Source organism: Macrobrachium nipponense, chromosome 6 (assembly GCF_015104395.2).
Source record: "Macrobrachium nipponense isolate FS-2020 chromosome 6, ASM1510439v2, whole genome shotgun sequence".
NCBI lineage: Eukaryota > Metazoa > Arthropoda > Malacostraca > Decapoda > Palaemonidae > Macrobrachium > Macrobrachium nipponense.
Window position 1 is genome coordinate 132,993,147 of NC_061108.1, and position 16,467 is coordinate 133,009,613.

The 16,467-nt window shown below is 37.9% G+C and overlaps 1 protein-coding gene across 1 annotated transcript in view; it reads right to left on the bottom strand.

The window, feature by feature from the left end:
- Positions 1–856: 856 nt before the first annotated feature.
- The window catches only part of LOC135216249 (high affinity cationic amino acid transporter 1-like), a gene marked incomplete at its 5' end in the record, with an annotated part of 79,868 nt that continues 64,257 nt past the window's right edge, over positions 857–16,467 (bottom strand). The window contains 5 exon segments of the mRNA XM_064251413.1: positions 857–4,532; positions 5,692–5,800; positions 6,070–6,236; positions 14,263–14,450; positions 15,282–15,338. Of these exon segments, the coding sequence (XP_064107483.1) occupies positions 4,333–4,532; positions 5,692–5,800; positions 6,070–6,236; positions 14,263–14,450; positions 15,282–15,338 (721 nt within the window).

Here is a 16,467-nt window from a genome sequence, read left to right on the forward strand (position 1 = left end):
TGCATGTGCGTGAAGGATTGTTACATGAAAAAGGGTTTGGGGATGGAGCTCATGAATGTATGAGTGTAAAAGTGAGATTAAGTTAGAAATACGAGGTACTACTGTATTACAGATTTTGTCAATGCTGTATGTTATATGTAATGATATTCTGCAGTTTCTCATTATATAACTCCCAGTCAACATATATATAGTTCATCTAGTAAAAAATTTCAGAAAACAAGATCTCTGAAGCTGTTATGTGAATTTATGATTATAACTATAATCAACTGAACTGATTATGTAGTTTTATGGAGCAAATATGTACTGAATATGCAAAAAATTGTAAATCAAATGACAAAATATCAGGGTCATGTAGGGGGTTGGTTACTAATCAACCTTCAGAATTTCCTCGTCATAAAAATCTGTCTACTATTTCTGCACAGTCCTGTAACATAGAAAAATTCAGAGTATAAGTACTCCACAACTTGACTGTAGAGGTGCAATAATAGATAATTTGTAAATGCATTGATTCATAATATATATTTTATTCATGGTACGTAATACAAAAGGCAAGAACTAAATAATGTTGACTATGACATTAATGGAAAGGGATAACTCAATACTATGGAACTTTTAAAAACTAATACAAAATATTTTAAGGTACCTTCATGAGAATCGTCTCATATATTTACAATATCAATAAAGCTGGAAGTTGACAGACATGCTGACAATAAATAAAATGTTTATATTTTTCTACTATTAAAAAGACAAAAGATTACAAGTATAACATATTAACAAAAATGAAAATTCAAAGATGTGTACACCTTATAATGGGCTCATAAAATCGTGGAAATCTGCCAAAAGGAAGAAATTTCACTGCATCCCCATCCTACTTCCCAAGCCTTTTCTCACTGAATGCTAGTACCTACTACTACACAGTGTGCAGCTGTAGGTTTACAGCATATTAATTTTACTAATCACTTTGTCATCTGACTGTATGAAAAATAAATTTAAACAAAGGATTTACAGAAGCAGTTACAATATGATATGGTAAATGTTTAAGTACACTTCGCCACTGCAAATCCATAGACCAACTGTTACTAGTACCTACTCATTAGTAGAACGCAAGTAAATGTTTCTATCTAAAGCCTAAACTCGACAATACTCTACACTACTTGTTGCTAATTTATCACAATGCCAGCACAGAAATAAATTCTACTTCAGGCCTGTCTTTACTTCATCTAATAGCAGAAGATAAGTTGAAGTTATCATTACCCATAACAAATTATAGTAACACAATATATCACCATTCTTAAAGCAGTATATACTATCAAAGATTCAACATAAAAACAATAAAAAGTAATACTTATATATAACATGCCACGGCATCAGATTCCCTTTTGGTTCTGCGACGCCAGTAAGAATTAATAAATCAATCAATCAATCCCTTTTGGTTCAGTTTGAAATGTTGACCCAATTTCAATAGGGAGATTTCAGTAAACTAGAGAGAGAGAGAGAATCATCCCCCTCAGCATTGTTAATAACCCTAAGTCTCTCACTTTTGGCTACATAAGTATGGAAGATCACGAGACCTTCAGTCTTCATGCTGAGAGTCTATCTAGTCTACCTTCTGAGAGACTAGTCGGTCAGACACTTTCCATCCCTTGAAAGCCTCCAACACTCACGCTACTGGATTTCTAGAAAGGAAGTGTGTCCTTTCTCTTCTACACAAGAGGGTTTGCTCACTGACATCTGAGGAGGAGAAACCCTGACATCAAGGGCTCTAGATGATTATGTCTAAAGTTATTGATCTGATTGAGCTGGGATCTTACAGCTTCATCAGACCAGATGTCTTTTCAATAACCTGAGAGAGAGGAATACAAAATGGGTTCTTGCTTTCCTTTGCAGTCTCAGGTCCCCTCTCTTATAATATACAGTACAATTGAAAAGTCTACATATGTAATATATTAATTACCTGTAAGGGGTATAAGCACATGCAAATCAATCATCTAGAATTGACAACCAGTGAATGTTTCATATTTCCCTGCCTTCACTGAGAAGAATAAGCTTCTTGGTTATCCAGACAGTTATCCGAACCCATCTCTATCCCCTCCTTGTTGGATGCTGCATGCACTGATAAGTCTGTTTTTCCCTTGATGGCTCTGCCAACCTATTTCCAAGAATTAGAAACCTTATAGTCATCAAGAGGGCATACAACCTGTTGGAAAAGTTAGTGATCCCCTATGCTCATTAAATTTCATAAAGTCAGGGGCATTGCACTCCTGACATTCAAGAAATTTCCAGTTGTGCAGATGCTGGGGCCAGGTATCTGGCACTATCAGACCACCTGTATCTCCTAATTCAAGGATGTTGGCCTTAAGTCCTTGAATATCTTAAGCAAGTAGCTGCTCGAGCTTCATTGGGCAGACAAAAATCTCACCTAAGATTTATGATTGGTACACAAGTTGGTTGAAAGAGGGGTGACTGGTTCTTTCCATACACTTTCTTTGTGTTTCCTGGATTGCAATCTATTCATTCTTGGCTGTATAAAAATTTTAAAATTCAAATCATCAGCTCACATTTAATACGGCAAATATTATCTAATTTTACTCATTTTCCTCATATGTATTCTGTTTTTAATGAACTGTCATTTTACAAGCTGGTTTGGTGATTTTCTATGAACAATTTGAATGTTAGTCTCATGTTTTAAAGGTTTAAGTATTGTATACAGTATGTTGAATTATATGGATACTCCTTTGTCACTGGAATTTGGTGATTGTGACATGGGCATTTTTGTTTTTAGTTATCACAGCCACAAGGGACTAACATAATTTTCTACAATGTAATAATAACAGAACTAATGTACACTTTGTATTTAATACAGCACTGTTATGTATTTATTATTTTAATACAGCGCTGTTATGTATCTATTATTATGAAAGCTCTCTCTCTCTCTCTCTCTCTCTAAAAATGTCTTTTTTATAGAATGTTTTGTACTGAGATGTTAACAAAAACTATAGACAACAATTAAAAGTATAAGATATTTTTATGTATAATTTATGCATGTTATATAGGTTTTTTTAAACATATATGTGGGACTCCACAACTGCATTATATTGATGACTTTTTGACAGGATATCTTTTCAAAACTTATGTATTTTGCAGACAATACGTACTCTGAAATTCAATAAGTCTAAAGTACGTACATGTTAGGTTACTCTAGAAATTATATGAACATGCTGTATTGGCTATGCATTTTGGCTGTGGGAGATCCTGAATATTTCACTGTAACGTATACTCAAGGGTTTTTGTTACTTATTGGATTTTGCCACTTATTACCAGAGTACAGACCCCTAAAACATCTGATAAGTTGAGGTTTTATGGAGCCATGTGGTTTCTTAAACGTATAATGTTGTCAAAATCATCACAGGAGAGTACGTAGGTACTTGATCACTTGTTTGGGTGGGCTTTGAATTATTAATCCTTGTGTCACACTCATATTATTGTGGGGGTTATTTGTTGATTTATGTCTTATTCTTATCAATTGCTATGTTGATGCTCAACACAAAAAGATTTGAGCTACATTGAAATGGTTTAATCATCACTCATCATTGCTACCTATGGTCATATTACTACTTTCCTTACAATTGCTGATTTATCAAAAGTACAAAAGAGAGTTTTTATGCTAAGAAAACAAATAAGTTTTTGCTCTAGCTATCAATCAGCTTAAATGGAAACAGTCTCTCAAATAACATACTATTTAGGAATTATGCACTTTCTGGGGAGCAAATATTCATGATACCTACTAGAGTACCTTTACCCTTCAGAACCAGGACTAATGGATTTCTTGAACAAAGCAATTAATATTTATGGTGGTATCCAGTACTGGAATCAAGCTCTAAGCCATTCCCAAACAATGTACTTCCAAGTCACAAAGTCTGAACCTTTACCACCTACTCCTACGCTGGGTCTACATATGTAGTACTACATGGGAACCAAATCCAGGGGAACCTGAACCAAGACCTTGTTAGGTATATATATTTAAGTAAATCAGTCATTCAAATAATTTCTCAAGAAAACTGATTGATATGTCAAAGAAAGATATACTACATACACATTCTAGAAACTAAAATTCCCATTCATATCCACAAAATGGTTAAAAACTTTAAGGCAAAATCTACTCTGAGATCATTTTCTAAATATAAAACTTCCAGTAATATAAAAAAGATAACAATAGATATGCCTTCTTCTGATAAATACCAATAAGCTTCTTTACAACAAAATAATTATCAAGATATGCAAATATGTATAAAAATAAAGCTACTGTTAACTATTAATGAGGTGCAGAAATCCTCAGAGATTAAAAGGACTTGCAGTATAATTTTTGTCTGGAGTATTCTGTGCAAATAATTCATCTTCTGACTCTGAATCAAATATAGTTCCAATATTTTTCAGATCCACTCTATGGAAGTTTAAACTAGGGGGTCGCTCTCCTTGCATCTGGTATTCCTCTGAGCTGTTGCGGATACTGTAGCCAAAGTACTGGATAATCCCTGTGAGAAAATGTAATTCATATTTAATAATCTTACCAACATAAACATAACAAAACTTAAGGATTATGTTCCCTACTGGTTTCATGGCCATTCAGCTTCATATGAACTTAGATACAACCACTTATGATGTGGTGGTTAGTGGTAATGACATTTCACTAAAGTCACGCCAAGGACAATTGAAACCCAGACAAACTTCCCAGTAAGTCAATGATTGCTGTGTTTAACCCAAGAACGAGAGCCAAACAAGAAACCAATGCTCATATTATGCTGTTAGTGCACAACTGAAATTACATCTAAGGCAAAATCCCATCAAAAAGGTGGTTGATGTGCAAACTGGTTGGCTGGGAGAAGTACTCTTTATTAATAAGTATTATAAAGTTGAGGATCATATGTGAACAAACAAAAGGATGGTAGTTGCTACAGTTCTACAGCAAACATAGATGCCATTGCCCCTCAATTACTAAAAAGTTCATAAGAAAGTTATTGCCGACGACTTCTATCAGTTAATTGTGGGAAAGAAATTTCTGAATGATTCTTGTTGCTGTGACAACCACATCTTAAGTCATACTGTTGTGCTGAGTGTTCTACTTAAATATGTCAAATGCAATGCTTTACTGTAATTTTCCAACTTGGTTACTTAATCTATTTAAAATCAATTTTACTCTAAAAGGTAGCAGATATGGCTGGGAAGGGAAGCAGGGAGTCTTAAACAAACTAGGGAATTAATCTCTACCAAACTCTTCGTGGGAGAACATTTATATTTTCTTGTCACAATTCTCCAACAAAAATTCATATAGTCTAAGAGCAGGATTTTTAAAGCATACTTTTAAGCATACTAACTATCCTCACAGCCCCTAACATAATGCACCTCACCAACAGTCCTGAATGGGAAATTGGATCTATATTTCATGATAATGCCAATGATAATCATGCACAATGCAGTGACTGGTTATGAATGTTATGCAGCACAACTACAGTAATGACCAATTCTTTATGGATGTTAGATCAGGAGTGTTCATGAAAACACTAAAGTATGCAGTGATTATGTAGTAGCTGTGCTTTTGTTTCAAAAGCTTCATTATTTTTCTGCATAGGTGCACTGTAATTGCATACATAATAGAAATGATGGTACATATCAAATTAATACTAATGTACTTACCTACGGCCATCCATATAGCAAATCGAATCCAAGTACCGGATGACAAATTAAACATTAAGTATAAGTTAATGATAGAACTGACAGCTGGGATCCAAGGCACTAACGGTACCTGAAGAATTATTAAAAATAATTGTGTAACATATAATGTAAATATGTTTAGTTTGTAAAAATTACACTTAAAAATACATTATGCTTATTTCCTAGAAAGCTGGTAATGGGAGACTGGTATTTCCAAAAAATTATAGTTAGGGAAGAAAGTGCAGTTGCTGTTTTATGCCACTAAAACTAATACAGTACAAGCCTTTTTTTTATATAATCACATAAATGATATGTTCGAACTGGTAATTCACTATCTGTTTTGCACCTTCAAATTCTTACCTTAAATGCAAGTTGCTTCTTGGACTGTGGTTGGCGAGCAATGACCACTACGTTAACAAAGGTCAAAATACCCATAACTGTAACACTGGCAATTGCACCAGATTCACCCTCAGACAAATTTTTCTGAAGTATCACCAGCAACATGCTAAGAATACCAGAAAGAGCACCTGAAAAAAGAATATATAAAAAATCAGTGCTAAATAAATTCTGAACCATAAATGCTCTTTTCTATGTATTAAAGATAATTTTACTGAAAATAGACTATGTCTTACACTCTAAGTCTGACACAAGAAGCCTTCCTGTCTAGCTATGAGGAAACTGTATACTGATGGGGTTGTATCAAAGCAGAAATTTAAAAAAATTAAATATGATATTGTTATGATACAATAAAGTTTGTTCATACTTACCTGGCAGATATATATATAGCTGTATTCTCCGAAGTCCGACAGAATTTCAAAACTCCCGGCACACGCAGTGGTCGGCCAGGTGGTAGTGCCCATTCCCGCCGCTGGGAGGCGGGCGTAAGGAACCATTCCCATTTTCTGTCAGATTTTTCTAGTGCCACTGTCTCCTGAGGGGAGGTGGGTGGGCACTTTGATTATATTTATCTGCCAGGTAAGTATGAACAAACTTTATTTTACAATAACAATATCATTTTGTTCATGAATCTTACCTGCCAGATATATATATAGCTGAATCCCACCTTTGGAGGAAGGGGGAGACAGATTCGATTTTGGGAAACAATTTCATATATATGATTGATATTTTGGTTCCTTAACTGTTAGCATAGCTGACTTCGTGAGTACCGTCACCCAAGTCTGCTTCTGCTTTACTAGAGACTCCAGCTAGGTAGTGACCTGTGAAGCTGTTGAGTTCTAGAGGATCTGTCAACGGGGGCGTGACCACAATGCAACTAGATCCTATATTATAGACCTCCAATTTCGGTACTGCATTCCTAGAGGTGCCAGCAAGGACGTGACCTGTGTAGCTGGTGCGCTCTAATGAACTGTCACGGGGAGCGTGACCACAATGTGACAGATCATATAGGTGTTGTTTAGACACCGAATGCTGTTAATGCTTCACTGGAGGTGCCAGCAAGGACGTGACCTATGTAGCTGGTGCGCTCCAGATGATTTGTCAACGGGGGCGTGACCACACTGTGACAAAAACATTTTACCCTACTATGAGGGCGAAGCAAAAACATTACCACCTGACCTAGCCTATCTGGTTAAACTTCGTATAACCAAGGCTAATGGAGGGAAGTCCGCCTAAGGCGGCCTACCCAAGACCACAAAAAACTAAACATAATAAAAACAAAAAATAAAAAAATAAAATTAAAAAGTCCAAACTAACATATTATTTTCTAAATGATAGGAAGAGTGCTACTCTCTGTCCCCAATATAGTGTCTGCTACGACATATGGGCCCAAAGAGTAGCAGTTCTCGTATGTAATCCTCACCCTCCCGAAGGTAGTGAGAGGCAAACACTGAATTACTACGCCAAAATGTGGCATTCAAGATGTCATTGAGTGCCATGTTCTTTTGGAAGGCTACCGACGTAGAAATAGCCCTCAGTCCATGCGCATTCACCTTCAACACTTTCATATCACTGTCTTGACAGGATGAATGCACTTCCTTGATGGTGTCCCTCAAGAAAAAGCCAAAGCATTCTTAACATTGGTAACCTTGGCTTCCTGACCGAACACCACAAGTTATCAGAAGGACCTCTTATAAACCTGGTTCCTATCTTTTCAGATGGAGGGTTGACTTCCTAGCTATTGCTTAGGAGTCTGCTTCGTCTCAAGAGCCTCAGCGAGGATGTGACCTATGGGTAAGAGTTCTTGCGGGTCTGCCGATGGGGTCTTATCCACTTACTCGGCAGAGCCTAACTGGCATTTGTCAATGGGTGCTAATCCACTCATATGACCACCATATACCTATGCCTATTAGCATAATTAAGAGCACAACACCGATCCCGATCACCTGATCCTAACACGAGGGTTAGCGCTTAATTTGAAAAGAGTTATCCCCAAACTCCTTTCAAAAACCCCAATAAAAATCACTAAGTTAAACTAAAAATTAACTCACTAGTTAAGGATCAGTGTCGGCTCCCTATCCCAGCAACGTATCCGCAGACACGAATAACCAAGAGAAAAGGATCTCTTGTAGGTTAAATTGACATCCTTCGTGTAATGGGAGGTCAACACAGAATTGCATCTCCCGTAAGTGACAGCTCATATGTCCTTTATGACATATTGTTATGGAACCAAGAAGAATTCATAAAAGCTCGCACTTCATGCATAGGTTCGAATGGACTGGACATGAAGAACTTCAGAACTTCATCCAAGTTCCAAGACGGCAACTTGGGTTGTTGAACCTTCATCGTTTCGAAAGATCTCAAGAGATCGTGAAGGTCTCTGTTATCCGCCAAGTCAAGGCCTCTGTGCCTAAAGACAACTAAAAGCACACTCTTATAACCCTTGATTGTAGAGACTGCAAGTTTTAGATCCCTTCTCAGAAAAGGAAGTCAGCAATCTGGCTCACAGAGGTCATGGTGGAGGAAATGCCGTTCTTCTTGCACCAACTCCTGAAGACTGTCCACTTCGATTGGTACACTGCGTTGGAAAACGCTCTTCTTGCACTGGCGATAGCTTTCGCCATTGACGTATAAAAGCCTCTCGCTCTGGCCAACTTTTGGATAGTCTGAATGCAGTCAGACTCAGAGTGAAGAGGCTTCTGTGGTACCTCTCGAAGTGGGGCTGTCTGAGTAGATCTGTCCTTACTGGAAGCATCCTCGGGAAGTCTACTACGAAGGCCATGACCTCTGTGAACCATCCTCTCGCAGGCCAGAACGGGCGGGGCGAACAAAGTCATTCTCGTCCCTTCCGACGCCGCAAACTTTCTCATGACTTCCCCTAAGATCTTGAACGGGGAAAGGCGTACAGGTCCATCCCCGTCCAGTCCCAGAGAAGTGTGTCTATCGTCACTGCAGCTGGGTTGAGTACTGGGGAGCAGTACAGTGGAAGCCTCTTCGTTCTGGACGTCGCAAAGATATCCACGAGCGGACGTCCCCATAACCCCCACAGCTCTTGGCATACTTCCTGATGCAGAGTCTACTCGGTTGGCAGAAGTTGACCTCGTCTGCTGAGGAGATCTGCCCAGACGTTCTCTACTCCTGCTACAAACTTCGTAAGGATCATGACGTCCAGTGCCCTTGCCCACAGCAAGATCTCCTTTGCCAGAGCAAAAAGGGACCGAGACTGTGTTCCTCCCTACTTCTTCAAGTACGCCAGAACTGTGGTGTTGTCTGAGTTGACTTGGACTATTCGATGAGAGACTTTTTCTTGGAAAAACTGGAGAGCTAAAAAGATGGCTGCCATTTCCTTTAGGTTTATGTGCCAGGACACCTGTTCCCCTCTCCAGGTGCCTGACACTTCTTTCCCCCTTATGATGCTCCCCATCCCGTGGTGGACGCGTCGGAGAACAACACTAGGTCGGGGCTCTGAAGCTTGAGAGACACGCCCTCCGACAGCTACACTGGATCTAGCCAACATTTCAAGTGATGTTTTACCTTTCCTGAAATTTCCAAGATCATGTGTAGATTCTTGTTTTCTTTCCAATTGTACTTGAGAAAAAATTGTAACGGTCTGAGGTGCAGTCTCCCCAAGGAAACAAACTTCTCCAGCGAGGAAATGGTCCCCAGTTAGACTCATCCATTCCCTCACCGTGCACGAATCTTTCCTTAAGAAGGCTGACACTTTGTCTAAGCCTTGCTGCTGACGTCCCTGGGACGGAAAAGCTCGAAAAGCCACTGAATCCATCTGAATCCCCAGATACACGATGGATTGGGTTGGGATCAGATGTGACTTTTCGAAATTCACCAGTAGTCCAAGGGACTTCACCAACGATTAAGTTGTTTGAAAATCCTTCAGACACCGCGTTTGAGTGGAGGGATGAATGAGCCCGTCGTCCTTCGAAGATAACAATTGCGAAGGAGGAGACTGAGGGGCCGCAGGTTGAAACTATTCTTCAAAAGAGGCTCGAAGCCATCGAACCAAGACCTCTTCTTCTTCTCAACTGACACATGTTCGGGAAGATGGTAACCGTGCTCTCTAGACAACCTCTGGAGAGCTGCATGAAATCTAGAGAGCAAGGCAACTGGCAAAAGAGCGGAACGAGGAGAAGGAGAAGGGGACTGCCTGGACTTTTGATTGGCAGCCTATCATCCTTCCTCTCGCGATGTGGCTTTGCCTTTCTCACTGCAAAGACACAATCATCCTTTTCGATGGAGAACATTCCTTCTCAGGCAAAGGGCTGATCCTTTGAGAAGACGATGGGCGAGAAGCCCTCCTTCTCACATGGACCGCCAAGGATATATCTTTGGAACGACCGAGAAGCGCTCAAAAGCATACTCATCGGAAGACGTCAAAACCTCTCCGGTGAAGATCGCAACACAGCAGAAAAGAGAGAGGACGTGAAGCGTCCCCCTCCCTGAGACCAAAGACGAAGGCCGCTTGTGCGACATACATCATACATCTTAGCTCTCTTTTACTGCGGAAAGTCTTCCAATTGCCCAGGAGACGACTGCAAAGCAGAAGGAGCTAACGGACGAGAAGCGTCCCCCTCCGAGGAACCAAAGACGATGGCCGCCTGTGCGACATATAGCGTCTTCGTTCTCCTCAGAGGGAGCGAGACCCTCCGAGAGTTCCAACTCCTGCGCGGGGAGGACGTCTCTGAAGACAAAAGTAATCTTTCAAGATTTGAATTCTATGAGATTATGAGCCATGACATCACCTATAGACGAATCTTGACTATGAGAGATGTTCAGAATCATTTCTAGATCATCTATGCTATTCCAGTTTTTCTGCAGGAAAAACTGGAGAGGTGTGAATTTCAGTCTATTCAGGGAAAACAAACTTCTCCAGCGAGGAAATGGTCCCCTGCAATTCATTCATTCCCTCACCGAGCATGTTTCCTTCCCTAATAAGGCTGCGTTTCACTTAAACAGGAGTAATCTGAAGACACTGTAGAAGATTGTTTATTTGTTTCTTCCTAAAAGTCTCCTTCCTGAGATCCATTACTATTCTCTGATTCTCAGCGAATGTCTGAAGAAGCATTACGTTGTGCGTCCAGCCAAGCGTCCAGCCGAGCATCCTGCCGAGTGTCACGCTCGGCGTTGTCGTATTTGGCAGCGGAAGGAATCCCCCTCATAATCGAGCGAGGGACGTCTCGGCGAGCTAATTGACTGCATCTCTTGCACATCATTCTTGTTTCGAGGGAAATCATGTGTGCTATGCCGCTGTAGACTCGGACAGAATTCTGTTACCTTGCGGTAAACAGAACCGAAAAAGGTCTAATACATATATATATACATACACACACACATATACATATACACATATATATCTATACATATATATATACACATACATATATATATACACACACTACATACACATATATATATTATTTATTTTTTATATTTTTTTTTTTATGAAAAAATTCTCGCAAAGTGAAGATGTTCAGTCACGTATGCTAGAATTCCCCTCAACCCGAGGCTAAGGCCATGATGGTAGGGTAGAAATACGGTTAGTCCGTCAATCCCGCAGGAGAGAGAGAGACGTAACCTACCGCGCATGGCAGACAATCAGATGGAACTGAGCACTGGCATTAGTGACAGCAGACTCAGAGAACGTTCGTCGTTCTCGCACTGCTCTGCCTGAGTTGCCACCTACACCATTCTACGAATGAATAGGTTTACTATCATTCTAGAGCAGAAACAAAAAACCATCAAACTGGTATATTTAAGCGAAACTGAATTTGCTAAATATAAAAGGCTAACTTGGTATTGTCATAACAATACCTTAAATGTTTAAAAATAGGGAAACCGGCAACCCCTGAATAGTTGCAGGGAGAACCGATTAAATGTAATAAGAATAATCGTACTCTCGGTTGTCCTCCGTAGGAGTAACTATGGTATCAGTATATAACTTGAACCATACAACCGCTTGATAGTAATATGACGTAAGGGCAAAAATAATTTTACTATGATACAACAACGCTTGTTCACCTTTACCCGGCAGATATATATATCATATATATATATTATATCTATATATATATATATATATATATATATATATATATTATATATATATATTATATATATATATAATCTGACTGGTAAGTTTTATGAACAAACGTAGAGTATTTTAGACACTTGGACAGCTACCTCCCTACTACATTCTGCCTCGCCGAGGTAGGGAGAGCCATCACGCGGTAGTGTTTTGTCAATGAGAAATTATACGCTTACGGGATAGAATGAACACTCATGGCATTATCACTATACTTCACTACACTACTAAAACTTTCCAATGCAAACATGATTCCAGGCTACGCAAAGATTTAAGAATCACAGATAGGGTATTACCCTCCAAAGACACTATTGTAGGGCCCGAAGGCATCACAGGTCTTTGGAGGGATAAATTCTACTGGACGGGTAACTTGTGTTACACGCCTGGAGGAAGACCTCCTTACACTATCACGTTCTAGTTTACGTACCTATGATTCATAAGCCTTCCACGCAGAATCAGACATAATTTCACACTCGTTGCAGCGGTCATCAAACATACAAACATGTTTCCTACAATTCGCGCACACTGTATGAGGGTCTACCGAAGTTATCGGTAGCCTAACCTTGCATTCTTCCACACAACATACTCTGGCCTAGTCGAACTAGATCCAGACATCGTAAGTTTAAGGAAAAATCAAGCCAAAATAAAAACAATCCACAATTAGCGTATGCCTAACCACCGATCCAAAACAAATAACCAAAAATCAATTGGGATACTCAAGTGACCAAAAGTTCCAAAATCCAATGACGGAGGTGCAGAAAACACTTGTTGTCTACACCGGCAACAGAAAATATCTGACAGAAAATGGGAATGGTTCCTTATGCCCGCCTCCCAGCGGCGGGAATGGGTATTACCACCTGGCCGACCACTGCGTGTGCCGGGAGTTTTGAAATTCTGTCTGACTTCGGAGAATACAGCTATATATATATCTGGCAGGTAAGATTCATGAACAAATTATCTTTTTAATACAGAATCCATCAGTGCAAAAGAAGAACCTGCCTTCCAATCTCTGATACTTTGGTTAAGTTCAGACAACACAAGGAATGACTTCAGAGGACTGGTATGTGAAAAATGAATGAAAATTTGACTGAATAGATATTTCCCATATTATGACTCAGATGAAAAGGACATCCATACTGTGGTGCTAGATGAAAAATTAAGTCATGAAGGTTTATTTTATGGAAAAAAAAACTTTTCTATGAGTATGTCATTACCATAGCAGCACACTTATGCCCCTCATGAGTAATAAGACTTGTGTATAAACACATAATGATTAATTTTGTGTATTACTGTATGGGCTGAACACGGTCTCAGTTCTGTGTCATATTTTAAACAGCCGATTATCAGTTCTTAGTGTTATAGGTCTTAATTTACACACGGAACTGGTGGCAACTGGAGTTTATATTTTTCAGCTCTTTGTTCTATAGGCCGAACAACCAACTTTCAGTTCTTAGTGTCATAGGCTGAACAACCACTTTTGCGATAGTAACTGATCTATCGAGAAATATATTATCTGAACAACTGAACTAAATGAACTGACTTTCAAGCAATTTACCTAGATCAGGATTCACTAATTCACACCCAATTTCAAAAAAACATAAAGCTATTACTTGATGCATTCCTGAGCTTATGTCTGTCAAAATTACTTATTTCTATATGATAGACAAAAGACTAGTGATCTAGGGAACATTGTGGACCAGTGTTCGGCTCATGTATGATTAATGAGTTTGTATAAGAAAAAAGTGACACCAATGAAGATTTAAAACCTTCAGTACAAATTAGTGTGGGTCTTTCTGCCAAATAGGTTTAACTATATGAAGCTTATAACGTTATGTTATGGGGTTTACAAATACTGATTGTTATCGCTAGTGAAAATATGTCAACTCTCTTCTTTTCTTTTAAGTATCAAGCTAAGCTGTGAGAGACAATTTTATTGCTACACATACTCTGATACAGCCCACACAACTCTAATCATCATGAGAATGAAGTTACAAAGCAATCAGAAATTAAGATACTGTACAATAAATACTCATTACAGTACAGAAATAATCTCTACTTACAAAATACTAGTGTAGCATAGCTAACTAGTGAAGCACTCAAATCAGTAGGTTCACTAACACATTTTATATTGAAGAGCTGATGACAATAGTCTTTGGCAGTGTAAACAGAACTATGCTTACAGATAGTAATAAATGCTTCTCCTGAATCAAGCAAGCCTCTTGGTTCCGAGTCCTCATCATCTGCATATCTGCTTGCAAAGAAAAAATGTAGGATCAATTCTTGTGCAAATCCAAATTATTACACTATCTCTAATGTTAAATTTTTATATATCAGTGTTTAAAAGAACAGCATTTATGGTCAGAGGTAAAACCCTTGACAAACCATATCATACATATGAAAAAAGGTTCAAAGCTTTATTATTGATACTCTGTTATTCTGCAAGTAGTACAATCCAAAGAAACTATTATCAATATTTTTAAAACTATATTAACAATCACAAGAACATCTGTTGACTGTACTTGTTAACTGATTCCATCAGGCCTCTTGCCAAGAAGCCTCTAGGATCAGTATACAAGAAGTTCTTGAGCATAAGAGTGTTTTAGCATAAAAGCTTTGCATCACAAAAGGACTGACCAGTTGCATGTAATTATCAAGCTATTTGCTTTTCTTTGCTATAAATACAGTTTCCATTTACAATCTGTGAGGAAAAAGGCTTTTTACTTAAACAACTCCCTTTCTCATTCAATTATACATTCCCTTAATGATACCATTATTATCAAGAACTGATTTCCACATTCTCTGATAGTCTTCACAAATCTAATGTGTGCTTATTTTGAATGGGGCTTTTCTCTTTTCTTTTCTGCCTGAGTTGAGAGCAGAGCAAACACTAATTCAGATGTTGCGGGAAGGAAGGGAGGACAAAAAAATTAATGAATGACCGAATGGGATGCAAAAGGTATACTACATAAAATATATAGACTGATAAAAGAAGAAATGGCAGGTTACACAGGCAATTCTTACAGAACAACAAAAACTGATTATTTCAAAACTAAAAGCACAAAATACCAATTTTACTTACGTTGATTCAAGCAGAGTGTATTGGGATTTCCAATCACGCATTTCAACATTTGAATACCTGGAATGGATGTAAGGAAAACCTAAGTAATATTGTACAAAGAGCAAGTATAATCTACAATGGCTATTAGATTTTCCTGAACATAAATGTCAAGTAATTAAAAGTGGCATTAAGCTTACAGCTCTTCTCTTAATTTACAACAAAAAATAAAGCCAAAAATCTTATTTAAATGCTACCAGTATGTCTTTAGTATTGCAGTACAGTATAAATTGTTTTCTATTTACAAAGTAAATATTTTACCAAATACGTAAATATACATAATAAGCAGTCAAAATTACCCAAAATAAGAATACATATAGCATTGCTTAAATAGTACTACAAAGGTATAAAATGTTCTGTATTATTACAAATACAGATACAGAAACACAAAACTATATCAAACTGAATTCTAACATTTTTTTCAACGGCATACAAGACTGTATTTCAATAGCTAAACATTGGAATTTCCAAAAAGAAAAAGTTTTTAATCTTCAAAAATTTATAGTATGTACTTGTTTCACTAAGTATAAAAAAATCTACATGTGAAGGAAATAGTCCTTATAATCTCATCACCTTATTCCAAGTAACCCAAGTAACCAGTTTCTACAATATTCTTAACAAGGACAAAAAACATAAATCATAAAACCAAACCATCACAATTCTGGGAAATTATAACATATCAGTTTTATACATAAAAACTATCAACAATATTCAGCAAGAAAACTTCTCTAACAAATACCTTTTCCTGGATGATACAATTGTGTGTAATAGCTTTTCTAAAAACTTCCAACATAGGAAGATATCAACAAAGTAACATAATACACTGTAGTTCTCATAAAGGGCTTGATAAAGATTTCATTAGAAATAATTCTCTGGAAAGTTGAGAGCTAACTGCAATACTGATACAGAAAAGTGTGAACAATACAGGATATGCCAGCCCTTACAAGACAACACTGACGATACTTAACAATTCTCATAGCAGTTGCCCCAAAAAATTAACTAAGACTTCCTAACAAAAAATAAAGAGGATACAGGTTGAGGAAATAAGGTAAACTAGTGTGTTCAGGGTTAATACTCTTCTACTAATGTGAGAGAGAGAGAAGAGATCACTTACTTATTCTTGTGCACTATCTTTATATGTAAAGAATTG